The sequence below is a fragment of the Colius striatus genome, chromosome 20, assembly GCF_028858725.1.
Source record: "Colius striatus isolate bColStr4 chromosome 20, bColStr4.1.hap1, whole genome shotgun sequence".
NCBI lineage: Eukaryota > Metazoa > Chordata > Aves > Coliiformes > Coliidae > Colius > Colius striatus.
In genome coordinates, this window is record NC_084778.1 from 6,869,916 (window position 1) to 6,894,275 (window position 24,360).

The window sequence follows — 24,360 nt, forward strand, 5'->3', positions numbered from 1 at the left end:
TTGGATGATACCTGGGGCTTCAGGTGAAACACTTGACCCACCTGAAACCTAGATCAGCACTGCAAGGGGACAGCAGGAGGGCCATGCCACTGCCACCAGCCTGCCAAACCACAGCAGGTGACGGCTGGGGAATTTACAGACCACACAGCAGCAGTGATTCAGAAAAAAAAATGGTATTTAATTATGGTATACATTAAATTAAATGTCATTCTGAGTATCCGTCTCCAATTCATGATGACTTACTCACTGTAGGGCAACTCCAATTAGCCCCAGCAAGGGTTTGGGTCCCACTGTGCTAGATGTTGTACAAACACAGAGCAAAAGAGCCTTTCTTGCCCCAAAGAAAGCAGCCAGTGTTTTTCTTTTCAGCAGTGGTCATCCATCCATTGGCATCTCTAGTGCTCTCCACCTCTCAAAACCACTCCCAGCAGCTGGCACATGCTGCAAAGCTCAAGAAAGATCTGCACAGCTGAAGAGCATCAGCTCCACTGACAAAGGGGAGCAGCCAAAGAGGAGCTCCTGTCTCATAGGAGGGAAGATGATGCCTTTTGCAGCTTTCACACCTTGGGCAGGTAGGACTTGGGCATTGAAACCCCTTCAGTGCTCTGGAGCCCAGGGTGTGGAGCCCAGTGTCCTCAGCAGGTGCCCAGCTGGGATGTGCCCTGGCTGCAGACATTCACAGGCTGGAGATCTTGCTGTGAAGCGTTTGCTCGCAGGGCTGCTGCCAGGCAGGGAGTGGCACTGCAGCACGGGCACTTGGCAGCGGCAGCTCTGTGGTGGCACTGTCAGGAGGAGAGCACTGTGTTTACTGGGAAGGGTGGAGCCAACAGGGCTCATCATCAACCTGCTAATGGCAGAAAACAAACCACCTGTACTGGCCATTAACTGGGCAGGAGATAAGGCAGTAACTGGGTACCCAGTCCCTTCTGTGCCCCAAGGAGGGGAGACAAGGGAGACAGTCTCTGAACTTCTTTTGAGGAAGACCCCACCAGAATTTCTTGCAGCCTCATTCACTTCTGCAGCAGTAAATGCTACAGGCTCACCTCAAAACTGTTTATGCAAAATGCTTCCCAGGGGTCTGGATGTGCTGCCCGGGTTGCTGAGCACTTCCCCACCACACCAGAGTCCATCTCCAAGTCCCCAAAAGCAGAAGAGTCCCTTGGCATCTCCGTGGCTGCAGTTGTCCCCACACAGATCATCCAGGTCCTGCTGGGGCTCTGCTTGGCTTGCCCCATGCCCTCCCTTCACGTGGGGTGTGACAGTGCAGGGGACACACATGGTGCCCATCCTCTTGCAGAGCACAGAGTGGTGCTGCCCGACCCGTGGCCTTGCCTAGGCCCACGTCCTTGGATTAACTCATAAAGGAAGAAGAGAAATACAAAACCAAAACTGTCCTCAGCTCTGACCTTTACCAAAAAATATAAGAAGGGAGAGAGAGAGAAGAGATTTGGGAGCAATATATACAAATGGGGGAATTGCACTTAATTACAGTAGTTTACATCCATTGGACAACATTTACTTCCTTTTATATATAAATCTGTATGTATAGGAGTGGGGAAGGGTGAGGATGGAGCAGACTGTACCTATATTTACAGTTTAATTGGCTCAGTTCAACAGCACATGCAATTCCTTCTTCCAAACGCCAAGTAACAGACCCAAGTCCCTCTCAGTCCGTCAGGTGAAGGAGTATAACTTAAATATTATCCATCTTCCCCTTCTGCCAGTTCCCAGTACAGCTTGTTCCTAGTTCCTCGGGAGAGCCAACAGCCTCTTGGAAGGCAAATACTTCAGTAAAAAAATCCCCAAGATACATCTTGGAAATACTGTGTGGAGGGAAGGAGAGGCAGGGTCCCGGGTGGGCACCCCACGAAGCCGGGCAGGTCCCCGGGGGGAGCGGGAGGGCGATGGGAGCCTGGCGCCTCCGGCTCGGTTCGGGTTGCTGGGCTCCTGGCTGCGGCGCTGGGCTGCGCTCCGGCGACTGCCCGGGCTCGGCACGCGGGTCACCGCCGGCATGTTGTGGAAAATCAGATCCCGTTGCTATGTGCAAAAGCAGCGAGGTGTGGAGCATCACCAGGCTTGCAGGGGACACTGGCGAGGGAAAGAGCAGCACAGTGACTGGCAGGCAGGAGGCGAAGGCGGCGCCGCGGGAGGATCTCCGGGGCCGTGGCAAAGCGTTTGGAGGCATCACCTCCTGTGCTGTACCACGACCTTGGCGCTGCCACACGAGCTCTGCTCGGCCCCCTCAGCCCTCCCCAGCACCCCTGAGGGGGAGGCAGTGGGAAAATACTTTCTGAGCCAGATATTGCCACCTCCTCCCAAAAATAACAGTAACTAGAAAAGGGCCTGTTCATGCCCTGCGTTGCAGAGATGGTGCAGGAGCAGCCAGGCGTGAGGCTGAGCGCAGGAGCTTGTGCTGGGGTGGGAGCAGGACCCTCAGAGCTGCCCCTCAGCATTGCTGTCACCTCTGGGGAAGGAGCTGAGCAACCTCCACACACACTGCACCACAGCGGCCCCTTGTCCATCCCTCACAGGGGGTTCCCCACCCAGGGTCCCCCCAGGCACTGCTGGAGTGGGGGGCCGGGAGCCGTGGGTGACCTTGTGGACTGGAGCACACAGCAAACATCGTAACGTGGAGATAAGGAGACGCCAGGAGCCTCCCGTGACATGTCATTAGGGACAGGCTGCAGCTATCAGGTGTTTGCTAACGTAATAAAAATGGTGCCTCGGCCTCAAGCGTTGTCAAAGGAACTGGGAGGTATTTGCCCCTTCCAGGTCTAAATAACAACATCTGATAAGCGGCACACAGCACAGGGCTGTGAGGGGAGAGCTTGGGGGGACCAGGGGCGGCCCTCCAGCCTCCATCCCCACCAGCTCAGCCATGGAGACGGTTTGCAGAGTCTGCCACGGAGGCTGTGGAGTGCAGAATGGGGATGATGGAGGTTTTGCTCTCTGCTTGCAAAGCAGGGGTTGCTCAGGAGCGGCAGAGCAGCCCCCCAGGTTTGGGGCCTCAGGTGAGGTGTGCAAAAATATTTGGGTGTTTGTGCCATTTGAGGGGTGAGCAGCATTTACAGGGCCCCTCATGTCACCTCTGCAGCACGTCACTCGTGTGCTAAGCCATGTTCAGGGATAAAGTTTTGCAGCTTTCACTTGGATGTGGAATAGTTGGTAGGAAAAGAGGCCTCAGGGGCTGAGAGGCACAATGCCCATGCTCCCTCTCACTCAGTGCAGGGGAACAGTGGCAAGATCCTGCCCCTGGCACACCAGCCTATGCTTGTTTATTGTGTACAGGGGGCCTAACGGGGTGGGTAGGTGCCCCTTTGACATTTTGCACCCTTTTGCCACAGCAGCCACGGGGGTCTGGCTTCATCTCTCCACTCCTGAGCTGTGAGGCCTCCTCCTGCTTTAATTAAAGCGCAGAAGCGTGATGGGAGACTGAAAACCAAGGGAGCTCCCAGCACCCCGGGCAGTGCTGCTGCGTCAAGGTAGGCTGATCGCAGCGCCCGGCCGGGCAGCGGGGATGACCAGGCTCTATCTCCCTGCCAGGGATATTTCCTGTGTGCCCAGGGCTCCATTCAGCCAGCCCAGCATCAAAGGCAGCCCGTGGTGGGAGAGCACAGTTAATCAGGGGCAGTTCGGGCTGAGCGCACAGCAGATGGGCTGATAAAGCCGTGCAGAGGAAATGGTGCTCCTGAGGCAGGCGGCCGTGCCTGAGGCCTCCCGGGCCCCGAGCTGCGGGCACAGAGAACCCGGCACCCCCAGCACTAGAGCCCAACCCAAGGTGTGGGCAGAGGCATTCATCACTCCTTCCCAAACTGCCTGGGCAGCCCCTGTCTTGGCTGCTCCCCTTTGCCCCTTGCCTTGCCCCCCGCCGGGCATCCGCAGGGGCTGTCTCACAGCAATCCCACGCTGTATTTACTCTGTGCTCATTGCAGACATTTTTTTTCCTCTCCCCTGTCAAACCTCGCTAAGAAAGTTTATCTGAATGCAAGTTCAAGGCTCTCTCTTATTTATCTAGCAATCAATAAGGGCCACATATTTCTCACAGTCCCCAGAGCTGGCCTTTAGAAAGGGACTATTGTCTGAGGAAGGCCTCACACACCTGATTTGAAGCAGGATAAGTCCTGCCTTACACCTGCGCCGGCACCGGGCAGCTGATAAAGGTTTACAGGCCAGGGAAGTCGGGGCGCATCGCAGCCCAGCTCCTCTGCTGACTCCAACCTGTGTCAATTGGCCCCAGGGGCACAAAGGCACCAGCCCACACCTCCTCAGCCCAATTTGTACCCCAGTAGGATGCTCCCACACTGATGAAGTTGCCCCAGAGATGAGCGTGGCCCTGATAGTACCACCAGACCTCAGACAGTCCTCATCCAGCGCAGTCAGCATTGCCCAAAATCCCCATCACACTTGCCACCTGCGAGCAGGTTTTTCGGTGACCTTGAAGGGGCTGGGATGGGGTTCTCAGCTGCCCACCATAGGCTCTCTGCTACACCTTCCTCCAGCCCCATCTCCAGGGGGGAAACAGCCCCATTCCACCTCCACACACCCACACCTCAGCCACATCTGCCTGGCCATTACCTGCTTACTGGAAGACATATTGGTCAGCGTGCTGATGCTGCTGGTATCCGTCACCACCATGGCCGAGGGGAAGCGGGAGGTGTGGGAATACTGGGGAGGCTCCTGTTTGTGTGCGTACACTGCGGGGAGGAAGGAGACAAGCAGCCGTCACGGAAAAGCCACCCACTGCCCTAGCAATGGGGCACAGCTGCCAAAGGGGCATCATGGAGGCATGGGATGAAATAACACAAGCCACGGAAAGAAACCACCACCTGCCTCTAAGCTACCAGCACCCTCAGGGAAATCAGTGGGGACTGAAGGGCTGTGGCTGGACCAGACACCAGTAGCTGTGCAGAGCCCGGTGCTGGAGCAGGGATGAGGCTGGGATGATGGCTTCACCCCTCAGGCCTGGCCATATCTTTTTGGGGCGCAGCAGGGAAGCGTTTGCTTTGCAGGGATCACAATAGGCCTGACGAGCTCCTTTGGCAAAGCACATACTTCAGCAATGAGAACATGGAAGGAAAAAGAAAGCTTTTGTGGCTGCATCCCATCTGTGGGGCAGCAGCAAAGCAGCAGGGAGATGTGGCACGGGGGAAGCAGAGGACGGGGCAGGATGTGGCCACCCCACACCACTATGTATCCTGCTCACAGACAAGGACACGAGCTTTGGGCAGGACAGAGAGGGAAGAGGGCACGAGTTTAACTTCCATCTCATTTTCCAAACCCTTCCCTTGGCGGGTACCGCCTGGACCCTTACTGTGTGAGTTCTGCAGCTGAGTCACGGTGGCCATAAAAGGCTGCTGCGTCATATGGCTGGGTGACTGCTGCATCAGCGGCTGCTGGTGTGGGCTGTGGAGCTGCTGGGAGAACTGGACGGGCTGCAGAGCTGCCAAGCTGCCGGCCACGCTGTTGATAACGGGTACGCTCTGCGCCTGAGAGGTGTTCAAACCTGGGAGTGGGGAGAGAGCAGAACAGGGAGGTCAGTGCTGCTGGGAGCAGACACAGCTTCCCCCTCTCCACGGCCGGGCTGGGGGTCTGCAGGACACGGAGCTGAGCTCGAGGTGCTTACTCTGTGCGATGGCCATGACTCCTGAGAGCGGCGTCATGATGAGGTTCTGGGACTGCTGCGGGTTGTGGTGGGACAAGCTGTGGATGTTGGTCAGGGTGCTCACTGGGGGCAGCCCGCCCCCTGAAACGGAAATCTGCCAAGGAGCAAAGCAAGACAGTCACCGTCAGGGCAGGGGCACAGCCAAGGGGCTGCTCCCAGGCCCCTGCCTGCTACCCACCCACTTGCTTCAGTGGGGAGACCCGGGGAGGGATCAGCAAAGCCCCCTCTTGAGAGGTGAGTGGATTGCAGCGCCCTTGGTTCAGTGCACACAGCTCCCACTTCCCCAGGGCTGCACACCCCATCTGGGACACCTCAACGTCGTTAATAAGTAGTGAAGGAGCAGCAGGGAAGGACTTTGCTTGCACTGGCTCCCAGCTCCACAGTACCAGGACATGGCACATCTGCAGCCTTTTCCATTTTGTCCCCCAAGTCCAAGCTCCTGCTGTCGGGGACAGCTGAGGACTCTCAACACTCATTAACTTCTGACCATCACGGTGGTAAAGTGGGAAACATAAACATGGGAAGCAAAAAGAAAAGACAGAAAGCAGACAAAAAGGGCCTCAGTCACTACTTCTGCAGACGGGCAGGGTACTGGTGAGATGGGCCACGTGCACTCAGCCAGAGCCACTTCCCGGGATTTCAGGTCAGTGCTTAGGGCTCAGACACACAAAGGCACTTGGCGCGTGCCGAGAGGGCTGGAGCTGGTCCCCAGGACAAACAGGGGGCTAAGTGCCCAGCTTCTTTAATTGCTGCACATTCTCCTAATCCCTCTAATTAGACCTCTTGCACTGAGCAACCTCGATCCTGATTCAGAGCCATCCTTTCGGCCCTTGGTGTGACATTTCTGAACACCAGCCCAAGCAGCGTGTTTATTTTGCACATGTGAGTTGGAGATAGCCCCATTGCAATTGAAACAAATCCATCAATAAATTCCAAAGCCCGGGAGTGACTCATATTTCCTGATCCGGTATTTTCCACTTTCAAAGTCCCTTCAAGGCCACGTTACGCCACACTCGGGTGCACAAGTCAAACAGCTCACGGCAAGTGCACGCTGCTCGTCCGCAGCCCAGGCTCGCTTACACCCAAACCACTGCACCCAAAAGAAATCCTCTGCAGACTGCATGGCTGGAAAAGCTGCTCCAGACACTGGACCCTTGGGGGAAACTCTCTGGCAGTAACACAGCTAAGGGCAACACTGGAATATGAACAAGGGAACCTCCAAAGCTCAGAAACGCTCCTCCCTGAAAAAACTGTTGCCTTCAGATGCAGCAACTCCTGTGGCAGCTTTTGGTTTCATGTGGGGCATTAAGGGCACATGTTTACTTACCAGAAACCACAGCCTACAACATATTTTTATTAAATCACTTGCAAGCACTAGCTAGCCCTGCTTAAAGATCAGAGATAAGCTGGCAGAGCCTCATGCTGCAGAGGACCAGAGCAGTCCCAGACGGTGCTGTGCAGTGCCTGTGTAGGGAGGAGCAGAACTCAGCAAAGCTCCTGCTGCCACATGCCTCTGCCTCCTGCAGCTCCTCCAGGAGCTGCTTTGCCCAGTTCAATTCACAACATTTCCATTCCACTCCACTCCATTCCATTCCATTCCATTCCATTCCATTCCATTCCATTCCATTCCAGAGGCTGGTGCAGGCAGCGTCTGCCACAGAGCTCTACATCCCTTTGTCCTCCTGGACCCCTGCCCTGGGCACTTGGTGCCTGCTGCAGCTGCCTTTATTTCTGACTCATTTTACGACTTCAAGGCTCAGGGTTATAAGGCTCAACACACCCCTGGGGAGATCTAGGTGCCTTCATGGTGGAGGGAGCATGCTGGAACGGCCAGGGGTTTGCTTTGCAACATCCTCCCTGGTTTCGCAGGGTCAGAGTCTGAGCCCGAGGGGCTGCACGGAGCCCCTGGCAAGCCGAGTGCAGCAGAAGGAAAAGCAAACTGAAGTGGTGCCATAGCTGAGGGAAGGGATGTTGAGCTTGTCTGTAGCCACCCAGCCTTGCCAGGAGACTGACATGAGGGCCACAGAGGGCCAAGCCTCCGAAAATGGAAGTGAAAACCGGGGCAGAGCGGGCTTGGCCCTGACGCCCAGTGCCATGTTTGACTTTCGCTTTCAACAGAAAAACCTCCTCCCAGAAGAGCAGCGGCTGCATGCAAACCTCTGCCAGCCTGCTGCAGGGACTGGCTGTGCTCTCCTGTCCTGCCCTGACCCCCCCTATCCCCTCCTCACCCCACTCCTTCACCAGCCAGGCAAGCACAGGGAGCAGCCTCAGTGCTGAGGCACTGGGAACCCAGCCTGGCTCGGCGTTTACAACCACTTTTTGGTAGGGATGGTGCAGTACCTGGCGTGGGGAAGTGTCAGGCACAAGGTGGGGATGCTCATGTCTCATCCCCGCTGCACCTCTGCCCAGCAAAGCCCTTCCAGCAGAGTCCTGAGCATGTGGGGAAAGGGACAGGGAGCAGTAGAAGCTCTGGGGCCAGATCTGGCCCTAATGGTTTAGATGCCCCGGGTGATGCCCTGGGACAAGGAAGTCCCTGATTGCAAAAAAAAGCACTTCCCCAGTGAAACCTCCAAACCTGAGAGGGCTTAAGGGGAAAAGTAATGAATGAGCATGTTATCGATAGTCATGTCATTGTCAGGAGAAAACAAACAGTGATCCACCCAGCAGCATTCACTCTGCAAGGCATGCAATCAATAAACAGCAGAGCAGAGCGGGGCTCTGCCAGATTTACGGGCAGAACCCACCATTGGCTGCCAGGGCTGAGGGCCACTGCTGAGGGGGGAGGCGGGACAGGGGGTCGGTGGGGACAGGAGGGGACAGGGGGTTGGTGGGAACAGGCTCGAGCCCAGGCCCACAATGCCCCATTGTTTGTCACAGGCCTCGTGTGAAACCTGGGGAAAGCTTGTTTGCTTTGCCCGCTGGACCCTCTTATCTTATCAGCTCCTCCGCCACAATAGGCCAGGTGTACTCACCATTTTACCGTCGGGAGAGAGCAAACCGTGGCCCGGGTCCAAGCTGGCCGGGGAGACCTGCTGCAGGACCGCCTGGCTGGTGGTGACCATGGCACCGGTGCTGTGGTGGCTGATGGCCCCGGAGGATGCTGCCTCACCGCTGGCAGCTTGGCTGTACCGGACCCCTGCAAGACACCACCCATTGCTGGCATCACCCACGGGCACTCTGGCAAGGGTGTCCCAATGCCAACCCCCTCTGAAAGTGTCGCTGCAAAGGGGAAACCTTCCAGCTCTCTGCAGCTCGCTCCATGTGCACAGCACGAGGATGCAAACAGACATGTGAGATCCCAAATTACATGATTAAAGATAAATGGGAGGGATGCCACCAGATAATCATGGAATCAAAGGAAAAGACCTTTAAGATCATCAAGTCCAATCCCTAATGTGCCACTTCCGCCAGTGCTGCTTCCCCAAGCCCTCCTTGTGAAACAATAGTGAGAGGTTTTTGGTGAGGGGTGCTGAGTGCTGCAGCCTACAGGCTGCCCGTGAGCCCCAGTGCCGTGGGGTTGAAAAAGCTGCTCCCATGAGTGCCCAACCCAGGCCAGCAGCCTGGACACTCATCTGCATCACTTCTGCTTTCATTTGCATGGTTTGCACCCATTATTGAAATCCCTGTGATGTCCCTGCAGCTCTCAGATACCAGCCTGGGGACCCTGAGACACGGGGAGCGACTGCCTCCTCCAGCTCTCCCATCTGCAAGGATTCTCCCAGCTCCTCGTTGACCCCAGACAGCCCAACACTGCCCACCTCTGAGCAGCAATGGCTCTTGCTTTTTTCTCAGGCCTTTCTGCATCCCATTTCCCTCTCAACAAGTGTATGATTAACAGATTACTGAAGGAAGACAGAGGGATCAGACACACACAAACCTCCAAACTAGAGCACAGCCCACCACTGCCAAGGAGGGAAATCTGGCTCGAGCACAGGTCTTCTATCTAAATATATTTAATTTGGCTAAAACATGCTGCACTGATAACCATATGATCAGCCATGTGTCATGGAAAGGCATCCACAGATCACAAATAATTAACTGAGGAAAACCCACGGGAAACAAAAGCACCTTTTATGGGGCTGTCTTGATGACAACAGCCAAAAGCCATTTGTTACGAGTCCGGCCCCGTGCTCCTGGGGAGTTCAGCTGGGTGGACAGACAGACAGCCCACAGCTCTCTCGGGAAAGGAAAGCATAAGTGGCAAAGCCCACCCTCCCAACACCAAGAGCATCAGCCACTGCGCAGGGGGCACTGGGGACAGCTTCTCTAAATGCCCATCAGCCAGAGTGGGTCACAGCCTGTGGAGGCTGCTGGTGGCTTCTTGGCTGTCATGGCATAGCACAAACACCCCTGGCTACAAAACCTGCCCAGGATCTTCCTCCTGGGATTTGGAGATCTCCTTTTCCCAGGTGTCCAAGTGGAAGAGCTAATGCAGGCTGCCTCAGCAAAGGATGCTCTAAGGGCTACTCCAAAAGTCTCTGAATCAAGGAAAGAAATGCTACCTGGAGTCTGTGAGCTTTCCACAAGCTCCAAAAGCATCTGCCAAAGCACAGGGGCTGCCTGCACCCTCCACCAAAACCACGGCACAGTCGCTCTTTAATCACCTCCGAATTTTCCTCATCAGCTGGTTAAACATGTCCCACAGATAGGAATCTCCCCACGATGTCTGGTTCCTGATCATTTCCCAGCAAACCCCTTTTATCCCTGATAATAAAAGAATGTCCTCTGGCAGGTGGATATTTGCCGGTCGGAGTGGACGTCCCTGCCATGAACAGGGTAAACATTACTCAACCAAGGCACTGTCACAGACATTCTTCCCCGCGGTCTCGGCCTCGTGCAGAGTGTGCTTCAGCCACTGCCGCTCCGAGATCCTGCAGCGCTGCTTAAACAATGGGAGGGGAGATAAAATAAAGCCCTTTCTTCTGAGCATGATCCTAAAGATAGGCCAGGAGCTCAGGCAGCTCCTGCTGGAAAGAAAACCAGAGTTTCTGCTCAGTCTACAGTCTCTTTGGGGTTTGGTGAAGTTTTCAGTTATAACAAAAAATCAGCTTTAAACCCTGAATCATTCAATATCCAGCTGAGGATGCTTGTAACTCGTGAGTCACGGAACCCAGAGGCAGGACGTTGTCTATGTGAGAAGTTACAAGCTGATTTTCAAGCTTCTCCTTGTAAATCCAAAGGACAAGACTCTTATTGTTTGAAAAACAATAACCAACGTTGAGATTTTCAGATAGTCTAGTGACCAGTATTTGGGGTCTCTAGATAAAACCGCTGGAGACTCTGAGTCTTGATGGTTAACTCTCCTGAGGAGACTAGGGTCAGGCTCTGGGTTTGCCCAAGAACCACTTACTGGGCAAGTGAAAAGCCTTCTGCCATGGCTACCTTGCAGACCTTTAGGAAGCCACCAGCTAAAAGCTTGGGCTTTCTCATTCCCAGGACGGGACTGGTGTTACTGATACGCTCTCAGGGTTGGGTTTGGATTTGGGCAAGTTAGATAATGAATACTGGGAAAACAGCACAAGGCACCATTGCTGTTGCTATTGTCACTGCTGTTACAAGCAAAGCTCCCTGATGACAGTGGGTCCCTTTCCTCCAAGCTCCCCATTCCCCATGAACACAGTGAGCTGCAGCCCAGCCAAAAGCATCTGCCTGGCTGACGACCACCTTTGGGCTTTCTTCCACTCGAGTGCACACCATTCCTCCCTGGCTGCCTTGCTGGCCCCTGTCTTCTTGCTTGTGAGCATCGTTCCAGCAGCAGGACTCCATTTCCCATGGTGCTGGGACGCAGTGTGCCCAGGCTTCCCTGACAACCACCTCCCTTCACTCCTCCTCGGCTTGCTCTGCCATCATGGAGGAGGCCAAGGCCTGGCGCACAATCCTAACCACTCATCACCACCATGGAACCCCCAGGCTGAAGGCATGAGGCTGGAGCGAGCGGTAGGCCCTGAGGAGAAGGGCCTGGTGCTGAAGGGCTCTGCAGTGAAGGCTCTAGAGCAGAGGCCCAGACAGCCATTCCAGCCCGATGCGACTGGTCTCCTGCCGCTCTCCTGGGCCTCCGCAGCTGGAAGCAGCTCGCATGCAGAGAGATTTATACCTCCCCAGCCTCTCCCCGCAGCTGCCCAAGAGACAAACCTGAATGGTGATCGCCAGGACTGGGCCTGGCTGCAGAGCTTGCCCTCCTGATGGCTTTTTGGGGTTTTTTACTGGACTACAGCCATAATATAACAGTCTGTTTATGGGACATGCCTATTGTGTGGCCCCCGAGCTGCACTGCCCGTGAAATGTTTTACTGCTTTCCCATGTTTCCAGACAAGCTGCGGGGTCCTGCTGCCGGAGCCTTAACCCTGTGTTTCAGCTGGGAGGGACAGGCAGTGTGACAGCCCCTAGCCCCCACAGCCCCCAGAGATGCCAGACTCATTCCCTTAACCCAGATTTCGAGGTAGGGAGAGCAGTGGGGGAATTTTGGGCAGCCATTGATATCATTGCCGTTTTCATCGCAGGCCTGGGCCACTTTCTAGGTACACCCCAGCCGTTGGCAGGCAAAACCAGTGAAGCAGCTTGGTTCTCTTCCACTTTAGCTCATATTGATATGATTAAATTGTACTTTCCTTTAAAAACCCCAACTGACTGTACTTTTAAGTGTATTTCCCATTGAGCAGGAGGTTGGCACATCCCAAGCTTGTCTAGCAGCAGCACCCACCTCTCGCCCCAGCACCAGCCTGAGCTCCCACCCAGAGCTCTTCAAGTGCCCTGCAAATCACCAGCAAAGCCCAACCCCAGAACGGTTGAGTGATGGGATCATTTCACCCTCTCAAATGCAGGTCTGGGCAGCGCCAAGGGCAGCTCTGATTTTTTGGGTCTGCCACTCAAATTGTCCCTAAAGTGTTAATCTTCCTAAGTTACAGAGGTGCATAGTTTATATCCATTATAAACCTGTTTATGGGGACTGGACCCTCCCATTTCGCTGCTGTCATAAAGTTCTAATTACCCCCTATAAAACCGGGAAGAGCTCCTAACAGCACACTGTACCCACCGAGCCCCACAAAGTGCCCAACAGTAAAATATTACAACTGCTGGCACCGGGTCCATGACCAGAACCAGCACAAACGCCAAGCAACAATGGGTAGGACCCAGATAGAAACTGAAGAATCCCCAGATATAAACCCCAAAGGACTGAGGGTTTACTGATGGGGTCTTCTTTAAGAAAGAGTTGCAACACTTAAATTGCCCTTTGGGTTTAGGAAGAAGCCCAGAGGTGCTATTGAGTCATTTTTATGTCATCTACATCTATAGAGATATCTACAAATATATATAAATATGTACATTCATCAGTAAGTGTGTGTGTACACAATGCCCTGATATTGCTCTGATACTTTGGTATTTGATGAGCAGGGATGAATGGATGGATGGATGCCCTGAACACCTTTCCCTGCAGGACCCCCAGGCTGGGCTGGGCTGGGCTGGGGGTGATGCTGTGACTGGATGCTGTGACTGCCGGCGCCCGGGCTGGCCCTTTGTATGCAGGTTGGGAGGTGAGCAGGGCGGTGTGTCACCTAATCTCATCAATGAGCTGATTGTCTTCAGGGCTCTTGAAGATAAAAATGGCATAAGCCGGAGTCTACAGCATGGCACCGAGATAAAGCCCTGAGTGACCTTCAAATCAAACAGGGAACCAAGATCGCTGATAATACCCTATAGGAAGGGAAAAGTCCAGAGTCTGAGAGAAGCCTCTAAGATAGATGGGCTTTAAGTATTTACCTCCAAATAGTTAAAAACTATGGCTTGGGGCTTGACAAATGGTTCCCCAAGAAGAGGCTGAGAGGATGTTTGACTTTTACAGCTCTTATCCCTGCCTGGCTGTCATTACACCCTTTTGCAAGACCCCATTGACGTCCTGAGGAGCAGGAGACCCCTCATTGTCTGCGGGCAAGGGCTGAGTTTGCAGCTTCCCCCCAGCACCAGCCCCGTCGTTTCCTGCTGGGGGTGTTGTGGGGGCCGGGGCCATGCGGTGTGGGCCTGGGGCAGTGTCCCAGCACCGTCATTAAGCTGTTAAAGCATTGAGTGCTCCAGACAACGACACACACAGTGCAAGGGCAGTTCAAATCCCAGCATGGCCAGCCCCAGATGGGGTCAGCCAGGCAGCAGGGCCCCAGGCATCCCTTGGAGGAGGTTTCACGGTGATGGACCTAGAGGGGTTATGAGAGCTACAAGCCAGCCAATCCCAGCTTGCTCCAAGTTATGCTGAAGCAATTGTGGTTGAGCTCCATCCTTACCCATCACCCGAAAACCAGCCCTAAAACCCCACAGTGACCCTCACCATACCCATCTCCTCCTCCTCCTCGGCAAAGCCGATGGATATGAGCGCCAGCCACCACGAAATTCCTGTGGCCAAGCCCTCCTGACCCCTCCAGAGGGGCCATCACTCCTGCCCTGCTCAAAAGCCCCTCGGAATGGGCTGTCATCAGCCCTATAGCCACGGCTGTCTCCTGCTGGCCACTGCTCCGGGAAAATAAAGCTTGGTGCTTAAGGGCCCTCCAGCCCCGAGAGAAACGCCTGCGGTTACTGTAATTGCCGACCCCTAATAGAAGAAAACAAAGGCTCTCGTGGGTGCCTGCATGCGTGCTGGCAGGAGCAGGGCACATCAAAGGCAGCGGGGTTCGTTCAAAGCCCCGCTTTAATTGTCAATTAAGCATGCACAGGGGGGACAACGCCATGACAACGCAGGGCTGCATGCTGGTGGGGCATTGTAAAGCCCGCCGGCAGACACTGAAAACAGCTGATTTTGCTGACAATGTGCTTGTAGGGCACCTTGTAAGCAATCAGTCGGTGACAGGAGGGCAAACGTCCTCCCTGTCCCCGCCATTGTGTGGGGCATTCCTGGGGCAGGGTCACATTTTGGTCACCACTGGCCAGCCCTTCAGGGAGAGTGATACACAGGAGCGGCTCTGATGCTGCTGGTCCCTCCCACAGCCTGGCCCGGAGCTGGGTCGGATGCTGCACGTCCTCCCGGGGCTGGTGCATCCCCCGGGTACTGTTTTTGGACTGGTAGCATCCCCAGCTCTCAGCCTCCTCTCCTCAGGCACCTTTGCCCTTCCCGCAAGGACTCTCTGCCACACGGGTTTCTTTTAATTAGCCTTTGTAACGAGCTGGGTGTGTGTAATGAGGCAGGTAGGGCTGTTCCTAAAAGGTGGCTGCTTTTAGCCTCTCTGGCTGGGCTATGACAATGCTGTGGGCTGAAGGGGGATGTGGGGCAGTCGGGGTGCAGTCCCTGCATTGACCCCCTACGGCAGAGGAGTAGGGGGACAATGGGGATTGTTCTCGCAACAATGCCTCTCGCCCCACGCCCACCCTGATTAGCCTCCCCTGGCACACAGCCCCCTCCCTGGCAGCGTTATCTCTCCATTAAATCCCTCGAGAGTTGTCGGTGGGTCTGCTCTCCCTGGTCAGCTCCTCACTATGTACAATGGGGACAGACTGTGGTGTGGAGAGGTGGAGGCTGGGCTGAGCCTGCACCCCAACAGCAGCACTGTGCCCCCAACCCACGCAGTTCCAGCCCTGCACCCAGCCCAGAACACGCTGCCATATTTTCCTATGGGTCTTGCAGCATCGCCTGGGCACCCCCTCCCCAAAACCAGTGCTCAGCAGTGGGCTGTATCCCACAGAGCAGCCTTCCTTGCCTTGCCCTGCCCTGCCCCTCAGGGTCTCTGGTGAATTCAACCAACCAAGCAAACACCGATTTATCCTGGGCAGGACAGAAATCCATTCCCTGCTCGTGTGGCCCTAACACTGCAGTGACAACACTCACTCACTCTCTTCTCCTGAGTCAGTCTCTTCTCCTCAGAAATAAATGACAGGACAAGAGGAAACAGCCTCATGTTGTCCCAGGGGAGCTTAGATTCTCAATGAGGACAAACTTTTTCTTTGAGAGGGCTGTCAGCCCCTGTGCCAGGCTGCCCAGGGAGGTGGGGAAGTCCCCAGCCCTGGAGCTACTGCAAAGCCATGGAGCTGAGGTGCTGAGGGCCATGTGTTAGTGGGCTTGGCAGTGTGAGGGTAGGGCTGGGACCCCATGAGCTCAAAGGTCTTTTCCAACCAAAATGATTCTATGATTTTCCACATCACCAAGCCCCCAACCCTTGAAAGCTGCAGCAGGGGGTCAGGGTGACCATTTTTTCCCCCGAGGTTACCCCCACACGGCCCTGAGGGCTCCGCATCCCTTCCCCCAGCAGAACCAAGAGCTAATGCAACCGTTCTGTTGCCACAGCCTGAGCAGCCTTGGCGAGGGCTCACCTGGCATTTTGCTGGGAGGTGAAGCGCTGGGCTGGTTGTGGTGGGGGGAGCCGTGGGACAGCAGCAGGTTCATGCTGTGTGGGGGCTGACCCGAGCTGTAGGCATCCATGGCCAACTTCTGGCGGAAAGCCTCCTCCTTCCGCCGGTTGGCAAACCAGTTGTAGACACGGACCTCAGTCACCAGGTTGGAGCCGAGCCCGTGGGCCTTGGAGGGAGACACCCCTCGCTGCAGACACTCGGCCCTGTGAGGGAAGGGGACGCGTTGGAACAAGGGTGCTGCTTGGGAGGCTTCCTCCAGCACTGCCACACAGGGACCCCAAGAGAATGGGTAAATTTAGGGGCATTTAAGCCCTTCCTAAAAGCCCACCTGCTCTTTCCATGCTGTAAAAAGCCACCCCTCTCCCTCTGACATTGCTGCAGCACTGCAGCAGCCACATGGCATCCCAGTGGCATCCCAGTGGCATCCCTGCAACATTTCCACCCCAACGTGAAGCTCACTCAGCCCTGGATGTCACCCAGGCAGGCAAAACAAGGCAAGAAGAAGCCAGGCAGCTCAGCGAAGCCATGCCATGAGGCAGCAGCCAGGAGCCCAGCATCATGTGCAGTTTTTGGCAGAAAGGCAGGTGAGGAGGTGGCATGGAACAGCTTTTACCTGTTGCACTCCTCCACCAGAGCCTCACGCTCCTCCTTGCTGGGGTTCTTTTGGCGGTCGTAGGCCTGATACAAGATTTGCTGGGAGGCCGGCCCCCACTTGAACCGATTGCGACGCATCTTCTTGCTGGGGGTTTCAGAGCAGGTGTCGTCGAGCTGGGCAGCCCCCTGGTTCTGCTGATTGAACTCTGGAAAGAGAAACAGCAGCTGATCCTGACTGCCTTTGTCTGTCATATTTCCACAACCCTGGACTGTCTGGTTGAACTCTGAAAGAGAAAGGAGCAGACGTGAGCTGGCCTATAGCCGCTGCTCGGAGGCACCAGCCCGCGCGGAGGGGCCCCCCCCAGAGCACCCCAAGCATGTTTTGGAGCAAGTTGGGTGCTCCCTGCCACCCACCCCAGGGAAAGGGCCAGCCCTGCACTCCAGTGAGAGAGTTATTGCCATCCCTCAGGACTGTGTTTAATGGGGAGGCATGTGCAGGACATACATATTCATGGGCAGGGGCTCTGCCAGCCTGCGCTTGTTTCAGGAGGATTTTTGCAAGCTGGAAGCTGGGCAGGACAGCAAAGCCCCCCACAAAGGACAGGGAGGGGCTCTCCCTGCTCACCCAGAGTTCTCCTCGGGCTGCTGTGGCAGCGCAGGGGGACGCCGGCCTCGTGCCCGGGGCAGGCAGGCACCAGGGGTGACCTTCCCCGGCAGCCCGCCTCAGACCCGGCGCTTGTCACCACGGCAGTAAAGGGAGATTAATGGCAGGGGTTTATTATTCTTAGTTTTGCAGGGGAATTCTCCTCCTTTTTGTAATGGCCTTTCCCCCTGTGATGAGGGGGGAAATGCAGGGCAAGGTTGGAACAGGCTGTGTTTGCTCTAATGTCTCAAGGTGTGTTTTCAAAGCAAAGGTATTTGGTGCTAAATCCTTTTCTGCACTTCCCTACCACTGCATATTGCATCCTTGTAGAGGAGTGAGGCAGAGCCCTGTAAGGGGCTGTCAGTGCCCTAAGCTGCACCTCGGCCAAAAACGCAGCTGCTTTGAGGAATATGGGATGCACCTGGGGCAGGGGTCGCTGGGAGAGGCACACAAAAGCAATAGGCTGTGTACTTGGTCAAAATCATCTGCAGTTTAAATAGCACAGGTAGCCTGAGTCTGTGCTACAGACCAGAGGAGTTTACAGCTTTTTAATTTTCTCTGACTTGTATTTTTTGCAAGTAATGACAGCAGATGAGCAGTCTCCTCGAGGGAGAGGACAAGGGGACAGAGGTGGGAAAGGCATCGGACTGCGTGACATCATTAATTGCTCTCCCACCTCTAACAAATATAAAACCACAGAAACTCAGCCACGTGGATGGGCTTAGGGGAGCTTAGGGAAATGTTTTGGGGAAGACACCAGGCAGCCTTGGGTCTAGGAGCCTGGCCTGGCTACATATACACTGGGTACCCCCTGGGACACAGGGCCCCCCTCTCTCCCCTTCTGTGCCAGCCCGGAGGGGCAAGCGCTGCCGTGGGTACTTACGCCGGAGGATCTCCCGCTGCTTGCGGACGTACCACGTGTAGAGGGCAGCTCTCTTCTGTGTCTTCATCGGGGTGCCCTTGTTGAGGTGCTGGGAGAGGTGTGACTGGTTGAGGCCGGTGACATCCACCACCTCCCGCTGTGGGATGTTGTGTTGCTGCATATACCCCTTGATCATCTTCGCTGCCCGCCATGGGTCCTCACTGCAGAGAAGGGAAACGAAGGGTTAGTCTCTCCCAGTGAGGAAAAAGCACCTGATATTTGCTTCTTCCCATGATGGAAATCCATTATTATTATTATTCTGAAACCTGTTTCAGAAGGACACAAGATTGCTTGAGTGTATGTCCTCCCCTGAATGCCGTCCCAGGACTGCTCATGGGCCACCCCAGGGGTGCCAGCCAGGTTGTTTGCCCAGGGAGAGAGGAGTAAAGAGGATCCTGCTGTCCTGACAGGGCACGTCGACATCTTGTTAATGCTGGTAAAGCACCTCCAGATCCTTCAAGGACAAACACATACTATCCTATTCCAAACACAGTCTGTCCCTTAACCGCTGCTGTTACGGTCGCTGCGATTTCTCCCTTGGAAGACAGACACCCACAGTGGGATACACCAGCACATGTGTACATGGATATAGGAAGCCCATAGGGATATTTTCTCTGAGCAAAGAGAAACCTCTCATTTGGCAGTGCTGAGGATGCTTTTCCTGCCCTTGCTCCCAGATGTGGCACCCGCACTGTGCCCCATGTTCCTCGGATTGCCGTCAGCTGGCTTGTGGATTTATCTTCTCCTTTCCATTCTCCTGGGGATAATTGTCTAAAAGTCTCACTATTCATTTAAAAGAGACCCTATTCCCACGCTGCCATGGCAGAGAAGTGCACACAGGGCCAGATGCAAAAGGCTGAGAAGGTTGAACCAGGCACACAAACCCAAGATAGAAATTCAAAACCAACCCCCTCCTATAATTTTAAAGTAATTTTTGCCTCTTTTTAAACACTCCAATTTTGGTTCCTGTGAGATCCAAGTGTAAAATGATTCTTTCCTAAATCCCCATTACTTCAGTGTCCTTGAGGTAGCTGACACCAATCTAGGGAACAAATAAACCTACAGCCATAAATCCAAATGCTGTCTGCACCCCTCAGCTCTGACAGAAGCATGACACTGTATTCAAGACCCCCAGATTTATTCTGCCCTACAAGAGGATGTCAGACTAAAAGGAAGTGCTTTAGCACTGAAAAATCGGTGTGGAGCCCGAACCTGGTCACAGTGGTGCACTCAAATAATACGATCCCCGACCGCTGCACTTGGACCAACCGGCCGGCTGCTTTCCCAATTCATTACTTACTGTGGATCCTTCAACTTGTCACAGGAAAAAAAAAACACAAAGAAAACAACCAACAAGTAGATTTCTTTCTTTTTGTCCTAAACGCAGCGTGAAAACAAAGCTGGTTGGATCCAAAGCAAAAGCGCCCGAGCAGGGACAGCCGTGACGGCAGCGGGGGCTTTGGCACACCCCAGGAAAGAAGGCACAGAGCCTTCCCAGAGACATTGTCCCCGAGCCACATCCTGTGTCCTCCAGGCAGGGAATGCCCCCGTCTATAGGGTGTCCTCTGTACGGCGATGGCCACACCGTCTGCGGGGCCGTCCGTGCGATCGGGCACACGGACACACCGAGTCGGGTCCTCCCGGCAGCCCAGACCCCAGGCTCAGCTGGGCACGGTGCAAACACAAAAACCTCCTTCTGTCCCCAAAAACACATGGCACTGTGCAACGGGGCCATCAGCTGATGCAGCAGGGCCGTGGGCTCAGCAGTCCCCGCAGCAAACGGGGGGCTCTTCTCTGCCAGGCGGCACGTGGAGCCGGCGGGGACGGCTGCAGCACACAGCGTTTCGGGGCTCTGTCTCGAGTCCTCGTGCTGTCCCAGGAGAAGGTGAGAGCCAAGAGAGCCAACAAGGAGTATGTGAAGATAATGTCTTTCCTCTACGGGGAAGCAGGGCAAAGCCCGCCGGCCGCGGTGCCTCCCGCCGTGCCCAAGCCAAGGGGCTCATTCCAGCGCCTTATGTCACCCAACTGATCCCACTAATTACTGATTATTAATAAGTTAATGGAACAGAGCTCATTATCATTTCTAATAGCAATTTGGTTCCCAACTAAGCCAAGGGCAGTGTTTTCCCAGAGTTAAATTGTGAGGCAGTGCAACGGAACACACTCTGAAGCTGTCAAACAAGCGACTCGGGGTTTGCAGATGCCATTTCTGAATCGAAATAAAATTTGGCAGCATTTTGGCTGGAAAAAATAATCATAATAATGTGACAATTAGGAAAAAACCTCCCCGAGTTTTCCATCACTGGATTATTTTAAGGAAGGCTTCACCTTCCTACTTCCAGCCCGTTTCACACTCACACTTTCGAAACAATTATTCGGCTTTTAATTTCTGAGCAGTGATTTTTCTTTACAAATCAACTTGACCGTATTCAAAAGGGTTAAACAACCTGAAACCAAACCCAAACATTTTGTTTCATGTTAAACAAAATGTTTGGACTTGACCCAAAATGAAACCTTTGAGTGTTTGTTTGGCCTTTATTTTTTTTTTCCCTTTTCTTTTTTTGGTTAACCTAAAAAGCCAGAGAGGGAAAAACCTTTTGATTCAACACGAGCCCATTTTTTTTTTAGTCCTGTCACTGAACTGAATAAAAACCCATTAAATGAGAAAAAAAGAAACCCCATCCAATCTTCACCAGGACTTTACGTGCAAAGAAAAAACGCCAACCCAACCCAGCCCAGGAGTGCTTTGTAGTACTGGAAAACCAGTTTATAGCTCTGGCTCCTCCGTCCTTCTCTACTGAAATCAAGGAAAGGTGTTGTTTTTCTTGCACAAAGTTGAACCCAGTGAAGCCCAGATGTTGATGCTGACCCAGAATGAAGCATTTCCCACCTCAGCCTCACGCCCAGGCAGGGGGCAAAGCCCAAACCTCTCCCCATGGATTCTCGGACCTGCTCACCCACTTCGTTAGCCTTGAAAACAGGTAAATACACTCCACATCCTGGGAGAAATATGCCAAGAATTTATACAGATGGATTATAAACCCGTCTCCCTACAGAAATGATCTATCTAATCTGCATCTCCCTGTGCACACAGGGAATCGGTGCGGGAAGGAGTGCTGTGCCCGTTGCTCCCACACCTTCCTGGCTGGCATCTCCTGCCGCTGGCTTTCCCCTCTCCCCAGGCCCATGGCACCTGAGTGCTCTTGGGACAGATTATTTGCCTGAGCAGGGTCTGGGTGAGCCCCAGGAAGGTGAGATGAGGTAGGGAGGGATCTGCAGGGCGTTTCGCCCCACAGCCAGGCTCTGTGTGCCACTGGCACTGCTCTGGCCCAGCTCTGTGAGAAACCGCGGTGCCAGCAGCGGGGCCGACCTGCCCACAGTGCAGCATAGTCTCCTCTCCTCTCCTCTCCTCTCCTCTCCTCTCCTCTCCTCTCCTCTCCTCTCCTCTCCTCTCGTCTCCCACCTTCTGGCACCATGAGCAGGCCCAAGCAAAGGTGCTGCTTGCCAAAGGGCCACAGACAGGATGAACTTCACAGGCCCATGGCACTGTGATGGGCAACTCTGGCCTGTGCCTGTGCCATGGGTGGGCAGTCAAGCCCACACTATGGTCCCAAAAAGAGTCATGGGGCTGAGCATCCCCTCAGGGATACAGGAGCAGCCCAAGTCTGAGCTGGCCCTGGGATCAGGACGCTGATGCCAAGGGAATGGGAGCAGAGGGGGTTTAACCCCTGTGCGTGGCTGCAATAAATGGTGCCCAACTCCCCACCCGGCTCCCTCTCCAAGTACAAAGGCCTCTCTTAGAGCAAACACGAGCTCTTTGCAAAGGCTCCTCAGGGACATGTGCCTGCTCTTGTTTGCACCAAAGGCAAACTTTGCACAGAAACACCTGTGGGAGGGCAGTGATCCCGGGGCTGAGCCTTCTCCGCACCCTCACTGCCACCCCGGGCAGGCACCCCCGGGCACAGATGCAGCCAGCAAGAGGAGGGTCTGAGGACAGGCAGGAGCACCCAGAGGTGTGGGGCACAGTGCTGAAAAGGAGAAGTGAGAACCCAGTGGAAAAGGCCTGCAAGAATTTCTCTCTCTCATGGAGCTCCTTTAGCACCCAGCATGTCCCAGTAAAGCCCTGTGGCAGGCACGGGTGCCACTGCCCGTCCCCAAAAGGCACCATCCACCCTGCCCTGGCATGCCACTGCCGAGGCACCGGGGTGGATGGGGGCAAGAGCCAGGCTGACCTCAGGCTACATGAGCTGATACAGACTCCCACTGGGGCCCTAAGGGCAGGATCAGTGCCGCACTCAGGGTGCTGCTGAGGCGCCCAGACAGGTATGGAAACTCTGCAGTGCAAGGCTGGGAGGGGGACGAACACACAGAAGTTCCCCCTCTGCACGCAGGATGCTCCCGCAGGCTCCTGACCCGTTTACACCCCGGGACCCGAGAGCACCGTCAGAGGTAAGATACCATCGCGCCGGCGCTCCCGGCTGCCGGAGACGCAGCAGCTGCCCCCGGCCCAGAGAAGAGAGAGGAGACGATGCCGTTCGCCCTCCGACGGGCTCGGAACCGGCCGTGCCCGCTGAGCCCGGGGCTGTCCCGGCGGCGCTCCCGCTGCCAGCGGCACGGCTGGCCCCGGCACGGCCCGGAGCGGCTCCCAGAGCCTCATCCCCAGGCCGGGCAGCAGCCCAGCCCGCTGCCTTCGGGGTTTTCCTCCTTCCTCTCTCCCCGGCCGCTTTACAGCCTCGGCAATGAATAACCCGCGGCTCCGCTCGCCCTAATCGCGGCCCTTTGTGTATCTTTCTGTTGATGATTTATAGAAATAAATTAATAACACCCCGGGCTCCACGTGTTGCAGTTTATGTTTTATCTTTAGGAGCGGAGAGACGGAGCCGGCTGCCGGTCCGAGCCTCCACGGCCCCGGCAGCCCCCCGATCCCGCAGCGACGGGTGGGCTGGCAGCCCCCGACGGGGGGAGAGGACGCGGCCGGCGGGCTCCGACCTCCCCGGCCCCGGCTCCGCTCCCCTCCCGTCCGCCCGGCTCCCCGCCGCCGGCGGGACCGCGGCACAGCCCCGCCGGGCAGGGCCCCGCCACCGGGACTAACCACGGGGTGGGCAGGGACCGCCGGGACCCGCCGCCGCGTAGGACACACCGGGACACGATACCGGGTAGGAACACACCGGGCAGGGCACACCAGGAGCGACCCCTCGAGCGAGCCGCTCGAGGCCGGGGCCGTCGGACCAAGCGGCCGTGGACGGACCCCGGCGCGCTGCGGCGTGCGCCCCGTACCGGTCCCTCTCCCCGCCGGTACCTGATCATCCTGTCCACCTCGGCCCGCTGCTCCACGGCCTCCTCCGTGTTGAGCGCCTGCAATTCCCTGAGGATCTGTGGCGTGTCGAAGTCGTCGCCGTCCTCCGAGCCCTCGTCGCCGGAGAGCTTGCCCTTGCCGTGCCCGTTGGCCAGCGGCGGGAAGGCGGCCTTGCCGTCGGGCGGCCCGCCGGGCGAGAGCGGCAGGCTCTCCAGCTTGACGCCGAAACCGCCGGCGGGCACCATGTCCTCCAAGGCGCGGATCAGCCCCTCCTTGGTGGCTCCGGAGCTGAGCAGGGCCCCCAGCAGCTCCCGTTGCAGGGCGCTCAGCTGGGACACCATCCTCCCGGGCGCCGCCGGCGCGCCCCGCCGCTCGCCCCGCGCCTCCCGCCCGCCCTCCGGCCGCTGCCGCTCCGCCCCGGCCGGCGGGTGCTGCGGGGCGCGGGCCGCCCTCTGCCAAGCCATGACCGCCACCATTAGGCAATATACCTTATGCAAATCAGCGCGGCAAAGCCTCTCCTCCGGCCGCCGCCCGGGCCCCGCGCCCCCGCCCCGGCCCGGCCCTTATCGGTGGCGCTGGGACGGACTTCGCCCGCGGCCGCCGCGAGGCCTCGGAGGAGCGGCGAGGGCAGAGAGGGACGGGACGGGCGGCCGCGGCTGTGGTTGCCGTCGAGGGGCTCGCTGCGCGGCCGCGGGGCCGGTGCCAGCTGCTCCCCCTGGCATGGACACGGGGACGGGCTCTCTGCCGCTCTGCCCGTACCCCCGGAGCCCGGCAGCAGCGCCGCGGCGGGTCTGGCTGCTGCGGGGGCTGTGCTCCCTGCTGAAAAGGGGCCAAGCTAAGGAAACACCTTGCAGGGGAATGCCAGCCCCGGTACCCCCCACCGTGCTGCCAAAGCCCTGGCACAGCACGGGCATGGG

General features: G+C 56.1%; 1 protein-coding gene across 2 annotated transcripts; it reads right to left on the reverse strand.

The window, feature by feature from the left end:
• Positions 1-238: 238 nt before the first annotated feature.
• HNF1B (HNF1 homeobox B) lies at positions 239-23,784 on the reverse strand. 2 transcript variants are annotated; one of them, XM_062012220.1, is made up of 9 exons: positions 23,447-23,784; positions 18,109-18,308; positions 16,602-16,788; positions 15,950-16,191; positions 8,635-8,798; positions 5,624-5,756; positions 5,312-5,503; positions 4,576-4,694; positions 239-2,088 (listed from the first exon to the last, which is right to left on the reverse strand). In XM_062012220.1, the coding sequence occupies exons 1-9, from the start codon at positions 23,782-23,784 to the stop codon at positions 2,068-2,070; spliced, it is 1,596 nt and encodes a 531-aa protein (XP_061868204.1). In that variant the 3' UTR covers positions 239-2,067. The 2 variants fall into 2 exon arrangements, with proteins under 2 accessions (XP_061868204.1, XP_061868203.1); XM_062012219.1 differs by having other exon boundaries at positions 16,602-16,866.
• Between the last annotated feature and the right edge of the window lie 576 nt (positions 23,785-24,360).

Bases quoted from the DNA above. Each gene is read 5' to 3' on its own strand.
- HNF1B (XM_062012219.1), bottom strand. From the start codon at position 23,784: ATGGTGTCCCAGCTGAGCGCCCTGCAACGGGAGCTGCTGGGGGCCCTG. The intron at 5,504-5,623 runs GTAAGCACCTCG...CCCCACTCCCAG, and splicing joins AGTCATGGCCATCGCACAGA to GTTTGAACACCTCTCAGGCG. The intron at 2,089-4,575 runs GTAATGGCCAGG...TTCCCTCGCCAG, and splicing joins ATATGTCTTCCAGTAAGCAG to TGTCCCCTGCAAGCCTGGTG.